The following is a 25,024-nucleotide window of genomic DNA, read 5'->3' on the forward strand; positions in this document are numbered from 1 at the left end:
AAGTATTAAGTCAACAAGCTTTCAACTATTTTCCAGCTGAGCCGCCCCCTCACCAAAATGAAGACCCTTTTTAAAAATGATTCATTTTTAAAATGAATTACATAAATGACTACTTTGCTTGTCAAACCAGACATGTTGCAAAAGGCTGGTAAAAAAAAAAAGAATCATTAAAACTTGGTATTGCCTAGAAGGTATTTTTGCAAATCTTTGTTTCTTGCGTAGGCTAGAATTGCAAAGACATTTTAATCAACAGAGGTTGTAACGAACCACAGATTCAATTAACTTTCACTGCTGGTGTCCTCCTTGATAGCTGCAATTTCTAACCTGTTATCTTCCTTAAAAGCCTACAAACTATTTTTCTTAGAGCTTTTAAACATTTTTGAAGAAAACGTTCTAGGCAGGAAACACCAATACTCTGCCTCTAGAGAATGTTATTTTCACTGCCTGCTTTCATAGAACAAAAATTTTCATGAGAAGCAGTCAAACTTTGATAACTACGTTAACAACTCTTACTGCTACACTTTGTGATACCTAATTTTTATTACACACATCAGAATGCTGACATAGGACGTCAGTACAAGCACATGCTACAAGAGCACGATCAAGTCAAGTCTCACCATCAGATGTTCTTGCTTATTTAGTCTCTCAGTTAAAGAGAGAGTTTTGATAATTAGTTCTTGACCAACTCTGTAAAATTTGTCTTTTTTGTTGCTGTTGGACTCAAAGTTTCAGGTCAGAATAGCCAACAAAGGAATTTAAATTTGAACATGCAATGCATCTGTAGTGCAATACTGAAGTAAAACTATTAGCTGCTGGAAGCTTTCAAGCATTAACCAACATTTTAACTAAAACAGGTGCAATTTCAACTTACATCATATCCTTACGTTGTGCTGTAACAACCCAAGGCCAACACTGCAGAAAGCAGGCTTTCTCAAACAAGCAGCCTCAGAGCCAGTGCTGGTGTGTGCCAGTGCAGAGGCGGAAACAAAGAGCTGGTGCAGCCAGGCTGCTCAATAAACCTTTTCATATTTCAATACACAGTGCTGGGCAAAAAAGAAGCACAGCAGCTTTAGACAGTGCCAAACACTGTGTTACAAGCAAAGTACTAACCAGAATGTGTGCATATAACTGCAAATTCAGGAGAATAAAAAAAAAAAGTCTTCTTTTGAGATAAAAAATAAGCAGAAACTCTGTTATTTAACTAGTAATCTGGTGTGCTCTCCCAGGTGTTCAAGCAACATTTTAAGGCTTCTTCTTCCTGCTTTCAGCAACAAAGCAGAGTAAGAAAACTTCTGCTCTGAAATGGCAGAAAGGAGGAGGCCCCACAGCATCTTTAAACTTGTTGCTTTGTCATCAGAAATACTTTGGGGAGGGCAGCTTGAAGAAAGCTCACAAGCCAACTTGCAGCGTGTGGCAGCTTCATGTTCATAATGTTTGTCAGTTTTTGTTATATGCCTTACTTTGAAATACCTTTTCAAACGGTGAGAGGGATCCTTTGTACATATGGCTATAGTGCTTGCTGCTATAAATCCAAAGCCACAATTGCACCCACGTCCGTGCTTCACACACTCACTGTGTGCACTGCAAGGAACAAAGGATTGCTGACAGTGCCAAGTGCTTGCCTTCCCAATCTGTTCTCAAAGGCAATACATAGATGTATGCACCACAAGTTGTTCCAGGTTTCAACAACATCTCAAATCACCACATAAAATGCCTCAGAAGCACACTGTCACAAGCTAGCAACATCCAAAAGATTTCTTGCTTCTCTCCCCTTATCTTTTTAGGAGGAAAGGCTCAGCCATTTTTACATTCTAGGCTCTTAGTTAGAAATTAATTTCTGCAAACCTATCTGCAAGTATTCTTCCTTCCCCCCAATTAAAATTTTAAAATTGATTGAAAGTCAATTTTCATTTCCATAAGAGTCAAAACCTTCCTTTGAAACTCACTTCACTTACTTTACAAATGGCTCAAGTTGCCATTTGATTTTTTTTGTAACAGAAAGATTAGTGCTTAAAGGATAGGAGTATCAGTAAATGACTATTACACAAAGATTTTCCCTTACGAAGGTGGAACTTCTGAATTCTCTGTACTTATTTCCCTAAATTGCTTCTCACAAGTGATTCCCATTTACAGTTCAGACAGTTTTTACGCTCACAATTGAACTTCATTGTGATTATTCTACAGGAATTAAAATTCTGCACTTTTGTATTATAACTTCAAGATAAATCCCCTCATTTTAAGCAAACGGGTGCAATTCTGTGAACCATGAGCCTTACATGAGGCAGAACAACTTCCCCATCCTTAACGTGCCAATTTGAATATGAAAGATAAAGAGAGGAAATGCTTATTACTAATAAAGTTAAAATGGCATTTTAACTCCAATTCTGGCCTTCTCTTTGTACTTGGCAGACTATATCCCAATTCCTTGTATATTTTTTGCCATTATGCAAAGGAGACACCAACACCTAAGAAATATCTTGCTGTCTAGCATTAGAAAGTATTGCACACCTTATTCTTGCTGAAGAACATCCATTAAACTTTATAAAAAGTACCCAATGGATAATAAAGTTTTAGAACAGCAGAAAATATATTCATGTGTGTGCACATCTTTAAAATTAAAACCCACAAACAGCTGTACAGAATTTAAGTCTCATCAGCTACTTCATGGTATTGGGCAAATGAGTTGGGACTTCTTTTTTTCAGAAATGCTAAGTGGTCCCATTTCCACGCAAAATCAGGAAGAGGTTAAACGGCAGTATCCAGTAAACTGAGTATCCTCAGTTTTCCAAAAATTGCCTAAGAAAACATTCCTTGGTACTAAAGACATTTAAAGTTACATAGGTAGCACACCTTTTATGGCTGAATAGATATATTAAGAATATAATTTCATAGAGCTTTAAAAATGAGGCGATAAGTGTGAAGAAGAGACCATAAAAAACATGGAAAAAAAATAAAGTACAGTTAAACATCTGATTTCAAGAAAGGAACTAAACATGGATGCTTGAAGCATGTGATATATTTGGAAAAGTTGTGACTCCAAAACAGAGGTATAAAGTAACAAGTGACAGAACAAATGCTAAAAAAAACCCAACGTGAAATGTGCAAATTCACAAACAAGATGAAAGCAACACGTTGACAGTAAGACAAATGAGGATGCCTTTTGCAAAGGTCAAGAAAAAGTTGGGAATCTGAATAGAGGGGAAGTTCCAGGTACTACAAGTTGAATAGATCAAAACGGAGAAGAGAACATACTCAGACCATGAAGAAGAATGAGAGAGAAAGAGAGAAACAGACCTATGGAAAAGAAACAACATGAACTACACAGAAGAGAGTCAAAATCAGTTGTGAGGCTTTCCAGTGCCAATCGTAACATGATTTTTTGAAGGCTGAAACCAGCCTGAAGACTTCTTTCATCTCATTTTACCCCACTGTTGATCCGGCTAAAAGCAGTGGTTTGGGAAATTCTGTTTCGAGTGATTAAACTCTATTTGTGAATCTGACAACTCATTTTCTTAAGCTTGGTGCCATCCCTCCCGCAGGGCTTCAGCACTGCTAATTCTGATCAAGTGGTAGGATATCCTCAAGGAGGGACTGGAAACACAGAAACAGGATACCAAACGTGCGGACTGTTGACGTAAGCAGGGGAACTCCTATAAACTCTGTCAAGGACAGAAAAGCTAACAATTCCCCACAGAGATCCCTGTCAAGGGAAGAAAACCAAAAGGAAATAAAGATTAAGAAACAGGGTTTCCTTAAAATGGAAGTAGTGCTTTTCAATTTAGGTCCACTGTAACACAACAAAGGGAAAGCAGGGCAGACGAGTTGTATTAACGATTTGAGGCTGACACTGGGTCTATAAATGGGATACCTATCTGTACACCAATCTATTTCTTTCCCAGTGTGACTGAACGTTCCAGTAACACATCCTGTGTGAAAAGAATGTTCTAATGACAAAACTGTGTTCTTCCAGAAATAAAGGAAAATAATATCAAAGAACATTTGTTACACGACTCAGTTAAAATCAGAGAACAAGGCCAAGTTCCTCTCAAGAACAAGATAGCAACATTTGCAATAAGCTTCCCCTAAGTTTTGAGGATCCTTGACATTTCAAGATTTACATCCTCCTCAGGCTCTCATAAACAAATGAAAAAGGCACAAAAAATACACAGACACACAGAAAGTTCCCTAATCCTGAATGACTCTATCTTTTGTCTTTCTTTTCAACAGAAAGAAAGAAAATATCAGTTCTACCCAGAATACGCTTACTATTTTTACTACTGTTTGTTCCTGAAATGTAACATTAAGTTTAGTCAACAGGAAGGAGCAGGGACCATCAGCATCTCATACCACAAAGCCACAATAGCCAACACAAATGTTACAGCAAAAGTAGGCTCTCTGCCTCTATGCTTAGTTTATTTTCTCAGACACAGCTTCTAGAGTCTGTGCATTTTTTTCAAATTAGATTAAAAAAAACAGAAAACACAGATTGTATATAATTACATTCTTGATTAACATTCATCAGGTATTGCATTTCCAAAAATGAATCCTGTGTCAAAATGCCATGGAATAGAAAGGACCCTTTTTGCTCGTCAAGGCTCACAGTCCAAGGGAGTCTATTCATTCAGTTTGTCTCTAAAGCTGCATTAATGGAATTTGCCTTTGTGGGAATACTGGGAGAGAAGCCATGCAGACCTCATACATCTCTCTCCTGAGCAAAATAGAATCTGACAACTGGAATCTTGAGCATAAATCTGAAACAGCAACACAGGATTCTGATGGCTGTTCACTTAAATGGCTCATCAGAACCCAGGTTCAGCAGCACAGTGCTGAAGTGAAGAAGAGATTCAGTAAACAAATGACCTCTGCAGATTCCTGGGGTACTATCTAGTCTTTCAGAATTTAAAACTTTTGAATGTAGGGAGACGGGAGCAGCTTTGGAATGTCAACATCAAAATGGCTGGAACATAAACAGCAAAGGTCTTCAAAGATGAACTGAGAAAAACTTTGCAGAATAGTCTCCAGGTTGTTTTAAGGGTATTCTGGTATTTAGACACTTATCCATGCCTAGACAGGGAAAGCAGAAATGTGTTTTAACCTCTTATTCACAGTCCCAGTGCCATGCCCAGTGTGACACCTGTGAGAAAGCTTTGTATCCAGAACGACTGAACAATGATTTCAGCTGTTATTCCTTATCCCTGAAGGAAAAGACTGGGAGAAAAAAAGACAAGGAAAAGAGGATTTTAAGCAACTACTAGAAAGCATACAGACAACAAACTCCAAAAAGCTTGCTGATAAAGACTAGAATTTTCTTCCTAAAAAAAGTACAAGAAAATTATTCATTTCTAATTATGCAAGAAGGTACTGAGGAAATTAGTTTGCACCCTAGAGCTCACGTAGGACTTATCAAGCTCATTGATAATGCACATCTTTACGTTCTTCAGAATCACATCAGCAAAACACTATTTTGCTGCCTTTCTTGTTAATAACTTCCTGAAATATATGCTAGTAGCTGACTACAATTATGTGTTTTCACAAATTATACCACATTATAGAGCAGAATAAAAGTACAGAAGGAAAATAAGGAAGGCCCTAACTTTAAGAATTTCTGATACACAATCTAATTTAAGATGTTGTATTGGAGTGCACTCTCTTTTGATTTTGATGTTGAACAGAAGGCATTTATTTTAAAAACAGTCACCTTGAAGGTTCATTTAAAACATTAAAACAAAAACCTGGAGCTAATTATTTTTATAAAATATACATAACTTAAGAGATTTGGCACAATTGCACTGGCTCAAGAGAGTCGTATACTTAGACTTAAACAACACTCCTCCATTTCTATCCCAAAATTGGAAGCATAAATACGATAGAAATCTAAATAATTACTAATACTTCTCCACATACAAATACAACTCAGTGTTACCGTCTCTGTTTAGTATTTTACCAACAAAAGAGTGGATTTTAGGCAGTCAAATTCTTTTCCACTATGTACTCTCAGAAAAGTACACTTGTCTCTTCCAGCACCACTCAAAACTCTATTTATAACATTCTGTTGCCTACACAGATGACTGCATACAACTCTCTCTCCCATGATGTCCTTTCTAAATATTACGAAACAAGTGTTTTTGGAAAGCTTATATTTTTTTAATAAGATTAGCTGTGAGTATAGTAAAAGACATGAAGTAATAGAAAGAAGATCTAGTGAAATTTCTGTACATTCAGGATGGTGTAACAGAAAGCCAACTGTAAGTTGCTTTGAGACAAAGGAAGAAACTGAAACGAATTCTAAACAAAAGCATTTGTACAGACATCATCTGTCATCTCACTTCACCCTGTCTAGACACTGCTGTCACATTTCATAGTATGCAGTGTTCAAATACTGAGGACAAGCATATCCTGCACTGCCAGAGGAGTGCCCTTCTTTACGTGCCAAAGTTATTGACACATCCTCTTTACATATAACACTCAAGAACTCCAGGCTTAGTGTTGAAAAGCTGGGGCCACAAGAAGGCATTTGTCATTCTAATAGCACATAGAAACATATTTTCAGACTTTAGTTTTTAAGAGACCTTAAATACCTTAGTGACATCCCATCTATGTTTTCATCTTGCATGCTTTAGCCTACTGGACACCTGTTTCTCAACAAGGTCCTTATTTAAAGGGGAAAACTAAGCATATAGCTTAACTCTGCTAACAAGTACTCCACTGCTATAGTCAACTTTTGTAGCTGTGAGATACAGACTGCTATAGGAAGATTGCTCAGGCTTGACTGTTGTTCCCAATTTCTTTTTCTTTAACCTTTGTTATTGATTTTGGACTAATGTCTCGTAAAATATTGACTTCATCTTTCAAATGATGAAAAGTTTTAGTAGTAGCTATGAGGGCAGCTTTCTTTATGTAGATGTGCTACTATTACTACTGAGAGAATTTGGAAAATAAGTATTTTTACTCAAGAGCTCCAACTTCAAACTGAAAGTAAATATCTCATTAGGGGAGGGAAGAGCACAGAAGAGAAATGATGCCCCTGAGAGAAATTAAGTTTATCCAGCTTAGTTTACATTTATTTTAGCTATGTGAAGATCAAAATCATGACTCACAGGGGCAGAGGTGAATGCCTTAGTGCACTCAACCTCTATGTGATCTCCCAATTACTCATTAGCTACAGCCTTATTTTGCATGTTATAAGCAAACTTTTTGGCACAAAGGACAGTGGTAAAGAGAAATGTCTTCCAGGTGTACATCTAGTACATCTTCAGGATGAGTGGCAGAAAAGACTGATACTTATAAGTTCTGAGGATATACTTTATAATCTCACTTCAAGTGAATACATGGACAGTTTTTTCCCTGTTTTTCCTCCAGTTGCAGTCACTGAGAGCCATTTCTCTTGGGAAATAACACCACATTATTTAGCGACAAGGACATAAAAAGTTCTGCCTCCAAGGTACAGTGAGAAATCAAGTTCATGTTGGGAAGGATGGATAATTATTCTGTTGCCCATCAGAAATAATGGAATGCATGTTGCTACACTACAGCTAGCAGACTAATAACTCATAGAGCCTCTGTACTGCTGAATTCCTTGTGGCTTTCAGCTAAGTGCTGGCTGGCTGTGGAACAAGTTCAAGGGTCATTTCTCAATATTGGCCTTCCAGTGTTGGTCTGACAAGATCTCAGTTGTTTCTTGAAATGAAGGAAAACCATATTCCCTGATCTTTTGGTGGACAGCAGGACAAGAAGAAAGATACAGAGAAATAGTACCTAAGCTTTGTGCAATCATTAGTTCGTTAGGTTTGTTCATTTCGCATGGACACTTAAGTAGTTTCAAAAATTGGGTTGGTTAGGTGTTTTGAGCTCTGATTCTGCATTGCATTGCAGCTACATCCAGAGTGCATTTCAAGATAGTGACCTTCGATTGCACTATTAGACACTGTGTTATGGTGTCTGCTCTCTTGGTTTTGCCATGTAATCCTACAGTGAGTCATTGAGGCAAGTAGGTGGTGTGGTGGAGGTGATTTATGCAGAAGACTCTGGTTTATCTGCGCTATCTATCAGTTCTCCAGACACTGCAGTGCAAACAAACACTTTCCAAAATATAAACAAAGGGAATGAAAAAAAAAACCTCATTCAGAAACCACCTTTTAAACTTCAGGAATAGGAGACAGTGGCTTAGCAGAATTTCACCAAGGATCTCTCTGAAATTTCAGCAAAGACAGCCATCTATTAAAGCAAGGGGTGCAGAGGCTTAGAGAGGAAGTTCATACAGGGCTTTGCAATGAAGAAGAATCTGGAGATTTAGGACTTTTCACCCTGTAAAGCTCTTGTTGGTGATTTCCCTTTCATTAAAGGAAATGCTCCATTCAGAGACAATCATCCACCAATTTGCATTGTAGTTTCAGCTGATATCAGAAAGAAGTGAGAGGCTGCCTAGGTGGGTTACCAAGAGAGATGGCAGCAAGCATTCAGTTCAGCCTGTTGCTGCCTCTTAGAAGCATCTTGGAAAAGTGAGACAGATAACTATAGGGAAGTTGAATAATTCCCCACTACTTTTCCAGCTCTCAATGGTTATTTAGCCCTTAAACTTTGCTAAAATTGTTGTTACAACATATAAGCACCTAGTACATGGGTGGTCTTGGGCACAAAAATATGAATTAAAGACCTGAAAGCATTTACTCAGTTGTAGCATCTCTGTCCTGTAACTCCCACTTCCCTTTCCCTAAGCTCCTTGTTAGCTCAGCTGTGGTTTTCTCGTGCCATCTGAATTATCCAGAGAATTATGCACAAATGCGTTCTTCATTTTTCACATGTAACCCTTTTAAGACTCTCTGAGTTCAATAACTCGTTTTGATCCTTTTATATCTGCATAAAGCATCTGGGATATTTGTAACAAAAAAGCAGACTAGTAGTAAAAAATAGCTTCTGAAAAATAAGATATTTTCCTCTGGAAAATGACTTTCACATCTCTTCCTAAAAAAGCTGTTTGGTAGAAGAGATCACAAGAAGGGCAGAAAAATGTCTTCCCCTAGCCTTTAATCTTTTTTTCTTTCTTCCTGAAGATTTGTCAAATCTTGCTTGAAGATTTCTCTGTACCTGCAGTATTAAAGTCACCTGATGAATACCCATCTCCTTTCAGGACAGTTCAAGTGCCGTACTCAGATTCAGCCACTGCCATTTTGGTACTAACAAAGCTACCTTCAGGAATGTTCTAGAACATCTGTGGAGAAGCATTTGAATGCATTTTTTCCTTAGGATCAGAAAAGGAGATAAAGACCGTTATTGTAGGTTGGATGTTCTTGGGCATTTCCAGGATAATGAGAGATGAGACAGGACATCATCTGTCAGTGGTAAGTTCCGAGTCTGTGCAAATATTTACAGATAGAATATTCAGAATAGCTTTGCTTCTTGTGAAAGAGTCTGAACAGTGAATACACCAGGTCCTGAAAGATGTTGTGTCATGGCAAATGCAAAAGCTCATGCCCCATGTTCCTCTATCTTCAGTAATGCTCATTTGCCACTGAAGAAGACAAACTGCTGTAGCTGTGACACTAACACTCACATTACCCTGTATTGAAGTAGAATTCTTCACAGGATAGACAGTGTTTAAATGAAAAAAAAAAAAAAAACTTCATTTCTTTCCCAAGACTGTTTGGCATCTTTAGAAACCATCAACCCACATCATCATCTTCTGTGCCTCCAAATATCACTGCTCCACTCCAATGCTCACCCAGAGTCCAGCTGTCCTGAGTACCATGGGAACCAACACTGCTCATTCATTTACAAAATGCCCCATGAATAAAACAAGGTCAGTCACGTGTTTCAAGATTTCCTCTTTTGAAACTGTCTAATATTACACTGCAAGTGATCAACCCCCAAATATTTTTACAGTGCCCTGCACAGAAAAAACAGGGCACACAGAAAATTAGTTTAATAGTGCTGTAGTTCATATTCTAGTGTATTACTGCTGCAGTGTATTCTGACACACTTGCAGACCCCAAATAAAAAGGTACTAGGATTAGTACTGATGTCAGTACAAAAGACTGATCTACATGCAGTAAGTTTCCTTATAACACTTCCCACCTAAGAAGAAAGAAATAGGAAAGTAATTTAGCATTTATACCCCATTGCTACAACTTCAGTTAAAAAAGGAACAAGATGATGTTAATGTTTTCATGCCCCAGTAACTCTGAATAGACATCAGGTCTTCTAAAGACATTTCCATTTCCTATTCGTAGAACATCATACTATTTCAGGATACCACTTAACATTGCCAGAGTGTTCACTTTTCTGCATTTGCACTGTTGAGTATTACGTTCAGAATTAAACCCTCAGTACTACAGGAAAATGCTTTCTCGAGTGACAATGCCTGTATACTGAATTCTGTTTTGGAAACAAAAAAAATCTTAGTACAAATAAGCACATTAAATTAAGAACTTCTCATAGCAAATATGAGCAGCAGAATAGGGCATCATTCCAATCCTTCTTCTAGATTTACACTGAGTTCAGATGTTTTCATAGCTCTTTCTGCTTGAAAAACAGCCCATTCTTGAAGAAAGAGTATCAATCAAGAACTGTTCTTTTTTTTTATCAGTGGCTATGATCAAGCAAGTAGAATTTCCTTCTAGGAAGTGACCTGTGGGAGCCAAACAGGACTTGTGTACCCTGTTTCATTCAGATTTCAGCTAAGCCAATGCAAGAATGGAAGCTACAAACAATTTGCCTACTTCAAACACTGGCAAAGGAAGAAAAACAGAAGTCAGGTTGCATTTGCTTAAAATCACCATTTATAAAAATAAAAGTATCCACATTTATCTGATTCTTCCTATGCAAAAACAAAAAAAATTTACCCATAACTCAAAGATGATCAATAGCCCTGTTCCTGGTTGCAACATAAGCACTTGCAAGAAATGTTTTCTTGTGTGTGTGTTTTTCTATTTATTTATTTTTTTCTCCAAAAAAAGAAAACATTTCCAAAAGGAAGATTCCCACAAGGATTTTATTTTTTTTTCTCCAGTCTCTCTCTTGCAGAATCTAATGTTGTAGGCTCACAAACAGTATGTTGCTCAGGTTGGAATTTCATTTTACAATTCATTGACGGGATAGGCTACAGTGGGTTACTTGGACATTTAGTTGAAGTAGCTAAGCACATCACTTAGCACAAGCATAAGTCTCTAGACAGCTTCTTTGGGATAGGAGTGGTAACCTTCAAATTATGTTACAGCACCCCAGGGTACAGACAGACACATGATTCCTGTGCTAGCAAAGATATGCCAAACTTCCAGAAGTCGTTCTACCAAGAACATAACACTTATTGAAGGCAGTACAAGAATTTAAAAAAATCTATTAGGAAAAGCATAAGACTCCAGCAAGAGAATAGATATCATGACATCCCAACCATCTACCCATTTTCTTATTTAAGAACTGAATAATAAGAGCTGTTCCAAAAGCTTGTCACAGATTTCAAAATGTTTGCTGAAGACATCAGTTATTTAAATAGTCATTTACTTTAGCTGAGCATAAGTAGCAAGTTGTTCTGTCAGAGGATAAAGCATTGCTTATGTGCAAGATACTGTTCATTTTTCTTGCTTGCCCTTTGTTCCAGTGGTCATAAACTAATGAAAACACAATAAAACTAAGAATATCCCTTGGGAACTATTCAAGACACAATATATGATGTAGTCCCACGGGCAATCAGAGTAGCCATTCTTAAAAGTCATTAGCTAAATTTGCAACCATCCGCTACTTTAAGGAAGTTTTACGGAGATAAGTGAGATTGCACTGGTCAGCTACAGTAACATTAGCAAATTCAAGGCAACCACATACTGTATGCTTCCATGACTGATATCTCAGGGAAGTTCAAGGTGCTCGTTCAGCTGACATGTTGGAGTGTCTCCTCTTGCTATCTAATCTAATCTCTAATCTATCATTACTCCAGCCTATATTAACACCTACCACAAAACAAAAGCGATAAACGAATTGCACTGGTTATAAAAGTGTTGCAACACATGCAGTTCCCTCTTTACAAACCCTGATGCGATGAAAAATCTCAGAGGAAAGAAGAGGGCATGGTGTTAAGCACTAGCAGGCACAGCTTGTATCTATACCTTGTATGTGTCGTGCCAATGCAGCTGCTGGGACTGCCCTGACTTAAGAGCCACAGTACCTCACACAGACAGCTCACCATCCAGATGATGAAAAAGTAGCAGTCTCTTGAGCTCTCACTAGAGTACTCAGAAGACTCTGAAAATATTATTAAAGAATCAACTGTAAGTTATTCCCTTCACTGGCAGGGAAAATGACTTTGGCTTGCCTACACATGACAGCAAAGCCTCTCCTGCGTTTCTCATCAGTCTTACACTTGACCCACAGCATGTTATATGAGTAAATAGACACAGAGCTAAGGAAACAGTTGATATAAATGCAGGCTTACCAGCTGGTGCTGAATGGGAGCAGTGAAGTTGAAACCCACAATACTCGGCACAGAACTCACTCAATTTGCCTTCCTTAAAATCTGACTTGGAATCCTTTTTGCTCTCACTCTCATCCGAAGAAAGTTTATCCAGTTCAATTATCACAGCTGACATTGCAAGAGTCTCAGTTTAACCCAAAATTAAAATAAAGCTCAATTAAAGAAGCCACCTTAAGTTCAGTTTTCCCAAGCTTGCAGTCTGGGGAAAAAAAATAACTTCCTATAGTAAAAATAATAGTGCAAAATGCTTTTAACTCTCTTATCTGAGGAACCGTATTTTCATGAAGCTGCTCTTCCAGCTCTGCAGCATTTGCTAAGCATTGCAGCTCTTCTCTAAGGTGGGTAACTAGTTTCAAAAGTTCTTCTGCTCTTGGAGTAACAGCATAATAGAATTTCTGCAGAACTCGTACAAAAATAAGAAGGGTAAGTGGAGACATCTGTAACTCCACGAATTTCTGGACTAACTTTAGGAGCCTGACACCCATCTCGCTCCCCACTGGTCCAGCTGGGAGGGGCTAAGCCATACCAATGAAAACAAGTGCAGCTGCCTGGGGAAGTTCCTCTGGCCACACTTGGGTTTCCCTGGTGCTTGCTCAGGTCTCGATCTGGGATGTGTGGTAAGCTACGTACAGTTACACTGCTCCTCAAAAACAGGAAGGAATAGCTCTTGGTTTCTCTGTTCCATACTTTAGAGCCTTGATTATTTTTTTTTTTCCCCCCTAAAGAAACCACTTTTAGTTATATTAAGGAAACTACTGGTCCCCATCCTTGAAACATTTGATTTTTGCTGTTTTTTTTTTTTCTTTTTTTTTTTCCCCCTTTTGAAATCCTTCCTCCCTCCCCCCCTCTCCCCCTTTAAAGCAGTAACTCCAGAGTTGAGAGCAGCATGTACCACTCCCCTTCCTCCCTCCTCTGCTTGCCCAGAGCATCTGTCCAAGCGTGCCACAGGGGAGACTTGCTGGGAAAATGCCCAAGTCTGACTCAGGAAAGGGCAGCTATCAATGACATGTCACCTGTTAGCTGCCTACAGTCGGAAAGAGAAGTACACGCATGAAAACTTATGCATCCCTGATGAGCTCTAAGCAGGCTCTCATTAATAAGCAGTCCATCGTCCTATACCAAGAGGACAAATCCCATACCTCCAGACTCAGCTCAGTACAGAAGAATTGCCAGGGCCACTCTGGCTCACCACAGTGCCATTTAACACAAGCCCTCATAGGTGCCCTCTGATCCCTGCACAGCCTGGGAGCAGTTAGAATGCATTCCTCCTTCAATGCAACCTGCTGGGAAGCAAAGTGCCTATGGGACATTGCCTCCCTTTTAGGGAATATGAAATAGGGTTTTGAACAGGTGGGTTGATCAAAGCAAGGGAAATACTAGGACTAGTAAGCACAGCAGCACTTTGATGGTTGGATGAGATGACCTTAGTGGTCTTTCCCAACCTTAATGATTTCATGAGTCTAACATGGAAGTGGGACTGAAAAAAATGCATCAGTCACAGCAGAGGCTTACAGGGAGGACAAAAGCCATTTGGGGCAGTTGGCTTTTTCCTTCTACTCCAATTATTGCACATCCAAAGTGAGAAGAAGAGAGGTTGGTAAGAGAATCACAGTTACTTAAACTTATGAAATAGTTATATAACAGGCAGAACAAGCAAGCAAGTGTTGCTTTGGAAAGCAAATTCAGCACAAGTCATGCCAAGAAAGGCAAAAGCAAAGTTAGCAAGACAGAGTTGCACTGCATCATTTTAATAGTATTCTATTTCAGTTCCTCTTTTACATAAAAAAAAAAAAAATACTTCTGCCATTACTGATGTTTGAAGTTGTGTAATTTTGCCTTTAGAAGAAAATTCTCTTAAACAAAAATGCTGGGTGTTACACAGCTGAATATTTACAGGAGCTAAGAAACTTTTTGATATAACCCAACCAAATTCCATGTCTTAAATTGCTCTTCCCAATTGCTAAATACGCAGGAGTTGATACTTCACATGGTTGTCACTCTTCAATCTAGCACATTAAGACTTTAAAGGAAGCAAAACCTTGTTCTTCTGATGACTATGCATCATGAATGCACAAAGGGAGATCTGCTTTTCTGAAACTGCTTATCTTTAGAACTTCATACTGTTCTTGGCTGGGTACTTGTGATTTTTCCTGGATGTGTGAGCAATTTCACCTCCTGCACAGATCCTTGCCTGAAGCTTTTAAGTTTCTCTACTGACCTTAAAATCAACGTGAAGCATCTTAGCATCTTTTTATTATTGCTGCATAGTTTCCTACAGAACTATCATGCAGCTGAATACATTAATCAGCCTAGAGCCTATTAGGATTTGAGTAGTCCTTTTATTTATTTTTAGTGTGTACAAGCTTTTTTTTTTTATGTATTTAACATATATGAGTGAGTACTGTTCTTTGGCAATTTAAAAAACCCCAACCTGATCTACTCCATTAAAGCATCATAAAGTATTTGTAGAAAACCTGAAACACCAATTAACTCCACTGGTAAGGATAATCTTTTAAAACAATAAAGTATGACAATATATCACAGTCAAGTTATTTAACTCCTGTACATATTGAAATTTCCTACTAGTGAAATATGATAAACCATTTTCTCTCTTTTCCATTGCCAGTGGAAGACCTGGAAGGTAGTATTAAATGCCTATAGATATGATGCTTCAAGCAAAACCAAGGGGTAGGGCCCAACCCCTCACCCACTGTGACCCTGCAGAGTTGAGCCAGCCACAAGCAGCTGAGGCCCTGTATGGTTTGGAACCTCTACATTTTCTATCCTTGATATCCTTGATAGTCTCTCAACACCAACCACGGACAGCAAATCTGGAAACCTCAACTATTTTGTTTTAATACTTTTTACTTGTCAGGAGATTTTGCTATTTCTTCCTACTTCGATCAAAACATCACTTTCGTCAAGATATCTGAACCATCTTCGCAAGTATCATAGGAACATAAGTCATTTTCAGAGCCTAAACGTACTTAAAGACATTCACATAAGCACCAAGCTTATGAAGGTTCAAAAGCACCAGATCTTGTTCCTCCCAACTACCTAAACAATTTGACTTAATGAAGTTGGTCCACAATTATTGCTCCATAATTATTTTTTCCTAATTAATCTAGTCATTAGACATTTAAGATGTCAAGCTTCACATCTCACTGAAGCGTCAAAACTTAGATATTGTAAAATATATGTGAAAATATATTACTAACCCTATTTTAGAGATATTTAAATTCCTAATAACATAATTCAGCCTTTCTGACACTGAAACTGAGATCATTCAGAGCCAAATGACCAATAATCTTTCCTCAGAAAGTAAAAATAGAAGAGGCTGCTTGTCAAAATGAGTTTCTTCATTTGTAAGTAAAAGCTCTCCTCAGAATTTTTATTTTTAATACAAGAGAAGCGAGTGTGTACACAGTGATTCAGAAACAGTGATGATTCTCCCTTTGTCCAAATGCTAAGTGCTTAGGCATCCATGTGATGGCAGATCCACGTAATGACCTCCACAGCTTGGACAGAACTGCACCCACTCCCAGGAATGGAGGTGCTGATTTGAACCTGATCATGCTCATCTGAACTACAGAAAAACCAAGAAGTTTCAAACACAGAAGCAAGATATAGCACCTTCCTAGAACAATGTTCAAGTAATGCAGTTTAATGCATTCTCTTCTACTGTCATTCAATTTGTATTTGCTTATATTACAAAGTTGTTGTGTGGCATCTGCTCAGAAAACATATTAACCAGGGAGGAAGTACATACAAGGATCTCACCTCCTCATTGTTCTTAGCATAACTAACTATATTTTGCAACTCTACTCCAACTCACAAGACCTTTCTAGTAATGATGGAGACCTTCTTAAAGTCAGTGGATGCAATGGCAGAGGCTTCAGTACTAAAAGATTACATTCAGCAAGTTTCTTCAGATCTAGTAATATTTCCTTAGAATCAAAGCAAGGAATCAGGAATGCTCTTTCAGTGTAATCTATTATAGGGGACTTTTTAATTCTTATTTCTATGTTTCGTTTGTTACTTTCAAAGATCCATACAGCCAATTTTTTTTGAAAGCAGTTTAATATATGCTTAAATTGCATTTATTCATATCAGAAAACATAGAGCTTCCTGGATATAAAAAAATCTAGAAAAATAACCTGTTAAGAAACTGGACATGCAAGATTATGATATTAAATACTCCTTAAGCAATCAGAAATTAAGTCACATCCTCACACTTTCAGTTATTGCTTACTTAAAAAGATATAACGCTTTGTCAAATGCAGTACTGTCTCCTTACAATTACACTGTTGCTCTAAGCAATGCTTTACTGTACATCAGTATATTTTTGCAAGGCTCTGATTTGCATTTGCTATAACATTACCAGAATTAGCTTTTATTTCTCTAGAATTAAGTAACATCCTTAAACACAGTTTTTTTTCCTCAGAGTCAAACAGATACCTCGAGCATGCTTAGCCTGCAAATTACACATTTACCCAATAAATAAATGAACCAGACACTAGGTGTCTGACTTGCTTCACAATAGGACGTGTTTGTTGCTGAACAGAAAGAAAATTGCAACCACCTGAGAGCAATCCACCCTGAGTGAGAACATCTTTCATTTTTGTGTTTGTTTTTTTACTGCATATATAGAACAGAGTTGGCATGATCTTTAGTAACAGAAAGGCTGAGAATATGCCCACCTGAATTCTGGGGGGAACATGTCCATGCGATTTCGTGACTCAGCTCTTTCTATCACTGCTTGCAGTTTCTCCACTAACCAAAAGTAAATGTCAGAGTCAAGCCTGGCATTACAGCAACTTCCTTGCAAGTCCCAAGGTGGAAGAAGAGCAGCTTTCCATATTTCCCCTCCCACCCATTATAGACATTGTGTTGAAAAAGCTATTGCAATGCCAGCAATTTCATTTTTATTTTGCTTTTTTTCTTTCAGTTCATTTTCCTGGCTGCCTTCACTGTCAAAATCTTACTGGAAATCCAAGTACAAAATAAATAATAGAACAGTTTCCCAACAGCAGTCTTGTTCAGTCCTTTCTCTGAACAACTGCTTATTTAACTGAACATAGCATTATTCTGTAATTCCACTAACAAATACCATGCCTTGTGTAAAGAAAAGGGCAAGCATCTACTCTTGTAAAACCACAAAATTAGCTGTTTGTTAGCAGGATAAAAGGCCAATTCTTACAGCTCAAATAGCTTTTGGCTATGGTTCTATGAGACTTAGTCACAAGGGGTGAAATGTTTTAGTTAAGGTAAAGACTTTTGGATAAGGTAACTCCTGCACATTCACTTGCAGCAGACCAGTGAGGCACATAGACTGCATAAAAGGGAAAAAATGGCAAGTTATCAAAACTGTTTGGTCAAAGGCTTGTCAAGGCTAGACATACATAGTCTGGAAGACAGGTGAGACTGCAAATTGCAGTGGATTTGTTTTCAACAACATAGGACTGATGCTGTTTCTGAATTAAATCAACCTCGAGAAAACTAAAAAAGTCAAAAGCTGCTTTGCAGAACTTCCTACTCCAAAACTTACAGTAGGAAATTTTATAGCAAGTGTTTTAAATATTACCAGAATTCATTTTGTTGCAGCACTTATCTAACTGCCATTCCATTGCCTGTCTGCAGCCTCCTCTTGTGATGGATATTCCCCCTGAGAAGCAGGATGCAAGCAGAGCTGTGGAACACTGCTGGACTATGCACAAACTTGGAGAGTAGGTCTGGGCACTTCCAGAGCCTACAGCAGAGCTGCAGCTTCAGCAGAGAATTTTATCCTGAAAAGGAGTGAGGGACCTGAGTGTCTCCAGGTTTCCCTAGGTTTGGTGTCCTCCCTCTCAGCATGAAGAAATAGCCCAGCAGCAAGGATAGGCAGCAAGAGCTGGATAGTTACAGACACAGACATTTGTACCCAAATCTTCAAAGCAACAGTGAGACCCAATTACTTTCAGTTCTCTTCTGCCCAAACACAGGTGTTTTTTTTAATATCAACGTTGAGAATTACAATAAGGCGGCTCTCTGGAAGTGGAAGGTAAAGATTGAACCACCTCTTCACTTTCTCATTATGCCCTCTGGTTTTGACAAGCTTCCCTTTGACTGCAGCCACAGATCCCACGCTGCAAGATCAGATCATATTCCTCCATTCACATTCACTGAACAGAATATTAACATACAGCACATTTTGTAGAAGAGAGTACTAAAAAATGGATTACTGAAAAAAAACTGAGCCAGAGCTTGGAGGTAGGCTTTAATCAAGAAACAACCCTCCTATTTCTCCCTATAATCATTTTTTTGTTGTTGTTGTCGTCATAAGATAAACTAGCTAATTTACCAGAGGAGAAATGCCTTGGATACAAACCAATAGTGAAGCAGAGTTGGAACTTGATGATCTGAGACTTTTGTTTAATAAAGGAAATACAAGATACGTTCTTAAGACAATCATGTCTTCAGAAAATGAGGATGAAAAGGTAAACACTTCAGGAAATGGAAAGACCTACAAATAGACTGAGTGAACTACCTTCAGTGATACTGCAGGGAACTGAGCATTCTTCTCGACTGAGAGAAGTCAGCCAAAGGGAAGAAAAAAGTTATAAAGCTGGGAGGGGGGGAAAATGGTATGGCCTAAGTTAATTTGAATGAGAAAGGAAAAAGCTTTCAAAGCAGGACTGAAGAGTTCAGGAGAGAATTACAAGTCTAACTCTTTGAATTTTCTCCTATTTACTGAAAACTGCCCAAGGCATTTTGCATTAGCTGACCTAGCTGACTCCCAGTCAATGACTTCAGTCTCCAAGGCAATCAGAGACCTGAAACAGAAAGACTTCAAAATCATATCCAGCGTCTAAGAAATGAGAGTTTCGGTTTCAGAAGTGACTCCAGTACTTAAATAATTCCCAAGATTCTGCCTGATCCTTTCACTACTTAAAATTTTAGAGATGCATTTTCAAATAAAGTATTCTCCAGATGTTCACCTGGACCATCGTTGCCATAAAGTTACCTACCTCTCTTTTACATAATTTTCTATTCTGCTTTTAGTCCCATAAGGAAGGTTGTTCAGCTACTTGAAAATACAAGAGTAGAGAAGAGGCTTCTAAATGATATGATGAAGAGTTTTAGATTTCATCTTGTGGCACTAGTCTTTCTTCACAGGAGAGAGAAAAGCTAGCTTTGTTCTATGTATGCAAGCAAGTCGGCCTGCAAAATAATATATTTTACCAACCTAAATTAGTCAGCTTCTTGGATTTCATATTTATTTTACTCCCTTAATTCAGCACCTTTTTGCATTCTTTTATTTCAGATATCTGTAGGCAGGATGTAACACAGTATGTAAACCAGGTAGTGAATGGCCTTAAGCTGTTAACACTTCGCTTCACACGGCATTGACACTTCGCTGACACCGACAGAAAGGCCTCGCCTGAGAACCTCTGAAGTCTCACCAGTACTTTTCACAGCTCCATCACATTAGCAGCTGGAAGTTATCCTTCGATTACCTTCATCCCGATTCCCATTTATCCGTTGGCTGGTCACACAATGGGAAATGATTTTTTTCCTCCTTATCAATGAGGTGTTTCCAACATGTTTTGTCCTTGGATTTCAGGTCACTAGTAAGTATTCCAAGCACCAAAAATCCAGTTTTTGAGCATATCATTGATAATTTCTCTCAAAGTCTTGGTGTAACCTGTGGTAGTTTCCTGTTCAATAACAGGGACCCTAATAGGGCAAAATCTAACTACTACTGGTTGCACCTCTTCTCCTCAGTGTCCAAAGAAGCTGGGATAAACCTTTTTTTTCTGAATTACTTAAAAATGAAAATTAGTGAAGTAATCCTCAGTTATCATCATAAATTGCGTGTTTTTCGTGTTATACTTCATGTACTCAGAAGCAATCAGTGTAGTTCCTGCAACTTCATGTACTCTATGATTCTAACTGTGGGAAACAAATGTTTCTGCATTAGAATTGTATATTATTTTTATTTCATGATCTCCGCCATCATAGTTCTTTTTGGGAGTCCTTCTACTTAACTTGGGGTAGATCTCTGATAAGTTTACATCACTTATCGTATAGACGAACCTTCCCAGGAACGCACACTCTGTATATATGTATATTTTGTCATTACACACTGCAAGAATATCCTGCACGAGAACAAACCAGAGAACAAGCCATGGCATGCCCCCCAGTGCTCTTTGTTTAACGATGATGACTTTAAAGAAAATCACCATATCAGTAGGACAAGGAGAGCACCGAGACATCTTGGAAACAACAGGATGGCTACTGACTGGCACCAGATAACATAAATTAACAAGTAAATAGCAAATGTAAACCTTCTGATAAGATTGTGAACCTGGAGTACCCAGCCAGTGGGGAAACAGGGGAGGGGGGAAGCAAGGGGGAGAAGACAGGGTCTGAAGGCTGTCATGTTGTGTCCATAGGCACGCTGCTGCTTGCGGGACGCCGCCATTGCAATCGCGAATAAATTCTGCTTTTATCAGAGATACCGTCCTGACAAACATTACTTGGATTATTTCCCAACATAACCAAGAAAGAAAAAGCATGTGTTCTGTCACTGATTTTGGCTGGAATAAGGTTGATTTTCTTCTTACAAGCTTGCACGAAGCCATGTTTATTTTTCGTTCAAAGCAGTTGTGATAACATGCTGATGTTTCAGTTGTTGCAGAGCAGCAGTCCTACAGAGCCAAGAGCTTTCCTACTGCTATCCTGCCAGTTAGCAGAGCGCAGTGCACAGGGAGCTGTGATGGAAAAAGCTCACCCAGTCTGTCTGAAAGGGACGTTCCATACTGTGCAGTGTCATGCTCACCAATAAAACAGAGGAAAAGGAGGAAGAGGGGCATTTGTTGTCTGCCCAAGCAATCATAGAGCATCCTGAGCCCACAGCTCTCCTGGAAGTTAATGAACACCTCCCTTTTTAAAAAAACCTGAGATTTTGCAGCATATTAGAGACTGCATTATGTTGAATATCAACTTTCATTGCAATGATACACTGAAAGTATACAAAAACCAGAATTCTTAAGAACTTCTTACTGTTTATTCCTGAAAATAAAATAAGATGAGATCAACCTACCAGATTTTCCATAATTAGAACAGACCTTCATTGCTGAGGCATACAAACCACATAGAATATTGCAAATGTCAGTCATAATGCAAGGCTGGAATGGTTGTTTCTTCTACATATCTGAGCAATCAAAACCAAGGTTATTGCGCAGCTTCCCTTCCTTCTCCAACCTTTCCCTGTACATATGAAATTTGAGATTTGTTTTTTAATTTATCCTTATTATTTTATCTCCTTTTTTAAAAGTTTCAATTCTTCATATTTCATCATTATGTTTACAGATATTTTTTTGTCAGAATAAACCCTTTAAACACTACACAGTTTTTAGCAGCAAGCCTGAGATCTCTCAAAAAGAAAACATTAGAAGGCAGAACTCCACCTTCTAAACTTGAACTTAAGGTTTGGGGATTATCAACTAATTATTTGAATAGCTTATCACTTACAATTCCTTTGAATCTATAAAACAGTCATAATTTCACACTGAAACTGTCAATAGTATTTCTAATATCAGTGCCAACAAATTATCCTGGCTCACCCTACAGGAAAGTGATCGACTTGTATCACAGAGGTTACTGGCTATGTGGCCATTAACATTTAATGCTACTGATTACTGCATTGACATCTATGAGAGACAGAACTTTGTTGACTAAATCTATTACAGTAGGCCCTTAACATTACATTTTCTCAAATATTTGATTATCAAGACCTTTATGTAGAAAAATACTGGTACATTTTTTAATCAGTGAATTAAGACACTTAACAATATGCTGCCAGGTAAGAAATCTAAGAAATTGATTGACAGCTGAGGAATGCCTGATTTCTGGCTCCTCATAACAGCCACAATCTACACTGGTGACTCATTTCAAAACACCCAAACCACTCTCTTGAAAAAGCCATTGTTATAAAATTGTAGAAAGTTAAGTAAAAGCACTGAGTGTTGAAGTTGAAGGTTTGATGCTCAAATTGTACTCAGATTTCTCAAAGAAAAAAAAAAAAAAACAAACACAACTGAAAGCCATTCCTACTAATTTCTTTTACTCTGTAGATGGGATTTTTTTTTTTTTTCCATCTCAACAGTTTCATTTTGCCTTCATCATTTCCTGCTGTAATATAAGCACAGAAAAATGCAGAAAGAGGGTCTTATTTACATCACATACTATTTTCATTTGTGCCTGTTTTAGGTTTACTAAAAAGACTTATTCATCACACTTAAATGCCTGGTTTTCACGCCTCACTCATTATATAAACTACTTTACAATACTCATGCTCTGCTTTTCTCCATGATACCCATATCAGCATGACATCACACTCTGTATGATTTCTTACACAGTACATTCCCTGCATCAGCAGATCCAGGCACCATTCCAGTAATATTCAAGATATCTCCCTCCATTGCTTTCATAAAAGTGACAATAAGCAACCCAGCATGATTCCATTTTCTTTTGAATAGGCATGCTGCTATACTTGTGACAGATGTACTCCGTTGCACTCATTTACTCAGCACATCTGACAGCATTTAAGAGTTTGGTTTAACCAAGTTCTCCTCCTCACCTCTCATTCACTATGACCTTTTTTGACCTTTTTTTAAAGCACCCCTTACCCTTTTCTCATAATCACTCTTCTCATGAATTCTCTTTGCATTGCAAGTAGAAAATAACTGCTAATAATTTTCTGTCTTCATTAAACATGCAATGAAAATACATCTGATACATTTAAAGTATTTCTGGAGGTTCTGTTAGATCACACAACACAAACAAGTGTTGCTTCACAGAGCCTACTAGCATTTTACATTAGACTTTGACACCTCAACTATAGACATCACAACTGGACCAAGAGGAAGAGGTATCATTCACACTATTTTGACATAAAATGAATAGTGAAACAACTTGTTTTTTTCTACCATAGTCATCTACATTATAACACAAATGCTGCTCCTCGAGGGTATATACACGAGGGGTGTTTTTTTTTTTCCCCCCGTTTAAGTACTGCTTATCAGTCTTGTTTCAGTTTACTGCTGTTCTTATCCTCTTAAATACAAATTGCCTATGGTAAAATATTTATGTGTTAGTGAAGTAGGACTTGAGAGTTCCATGGAAAAGTAGTAGTACACTTCAAGACAAACTAAGCACTTGGTCCTTACAAGACAATATTAGTAGTTTCAACAAGAACATAAACATATTCTGCTTAGAGAGTGCTTTGCAAACAAGAGACCAACACCACTCTCACTGTGAGCACCTTTCAGATATTGGAAGCGAGCAATAAGGTCTCCCCTCAGCCTCCTTTTCTCCAGACTGAACAGCCCCAGTTTCTTCAGTCATAGGGCATATTCTCTAAGCCTTTCACAAGCCTCGTTGCCCTTTTTTGGACTTCACCAGCACCTCAAATAAGTGAGCATGTGAGTGCTTGAAGCACTTGGAGTGAAACAGCTCTTGACAGCGTCCCTGTACTTGGGGAGCTTTCAGTAAATCAAAAATTTAACCTGAAGGGCACTCTGGGGATCATCTTATCCAGTGCCCTGTTCAATCAGGATCACCTCAAGCAGAATGCCCAAAGCCACATCCAGACAGCTGGAGATAGATTCCACAAGCTCTGTACTTAAGTGCTTTCCTTTCCCTGGGTGCTCCCACTTCAGTCATGCCACAGCAATCAAGGCCACAAACACAGAGCAGAATCAGTTATGCATGAATTGAGTTCTTCAGCTGGGGTTTTGTGAGCAACTGTACAACCTGTTTACTATGTGGTCATAAAACCATCTGACAAAGAAAACATACGACTCTAGATAGCAAGCACTCTATGCACAGGACAGCTAAACTGCAGCAAAACAGTTATCTGAGCCATGGGAGTAATTTGTTGCTTTACGCACTCGAGGCTGAACATAATTACCTCATAAATAGCTAAGATGAACCACACAGCAGCCACAGACCTGAGAGCAAAATGTGTTGTATATGTTGCCATTGAATACAGAACTTACAGAAATTCATTTTTTCTTTGCACATTACTTCAACCCAGTGGCATTTCACACAATTCACTGCAAGCATCCTGCCTGCACTCCCTCTCATCTTAAAAAGGAATTGCACTGCAGCAAAAAAGGATTCCTGGCTTAAGGAGATGGCTTCTTTCAGATTTGCTTTAGGAGTGCTCAAGTATGCTTTATACAAAATACAATGGAACTAATGAAACTACTCATAACTCTCATGAGTGTGTTTATTTGCTACATTCTTATAGTTCTTCCTAAGACAATAATCTCTTTTTTTAGTATCTTTATAAAAGGAAGATGGTTTTTGATCTGTGAAATTTTCTTCCCCACAATAGTCAAGAAGCAGTAAAACAAACATGAAATAATGGCTCTGCTTTTGTAGCAAGTTCTTTTCAGTTTGATTAAACCAGGAATATTTAAAGGAAAACAGGCAAGCATACACACAAATAGTCTTCCTGTGCATCCATCTCATCACTTCTCTTCTTTAGTGCTGAATTCACACAACCACCTTGAG

General features: G+C 38.2%; 1 protein-coding gene across 4 annotated transcripts in view; it reads right to left on the reverse strand.

The window, feature by feature from the left end:
* The window catches only part of ANO3 (anoctamin 3), a 200,988-nt gene that overhangs the window by 150,481 nt on the left and 25,483 nt on the right, over window positions 1-25,024 (reverse strand). The window contains exon 1 of one of the 4 annotated variants that reach the window (XM_048948253.1): window positions 12,422-12,898. The exons of the other annotated variants lie outside the window; for them this stretch is intronic. Coding sequence (XP_048804210.1) covers window positions 12,422-12,575 — 154 coding nt within the window. The 5' untranslated portion in view covers window positions 12,576-12,898. Of the gene's footprint in view, window positions 1-12,421; window positions 12,899-25,024 lie in introns of those variants that run through there. 4 annotated transcript variants of the gene reach the window in all.

This window comes from Lagopus muta, chromosome 6, assembly GCF_023343835.1.
Source record: "Lagopus muta isolate bLagMut1 chromosome 6, bLagMut1 primary, whole genome shotgun sequence".
NCBI classification, from domain to species: Eukaryota; Metazoa; Chordata; class Aves; order Galliformes; family Phasianidae; genus Lagopus; species Lagopus muta.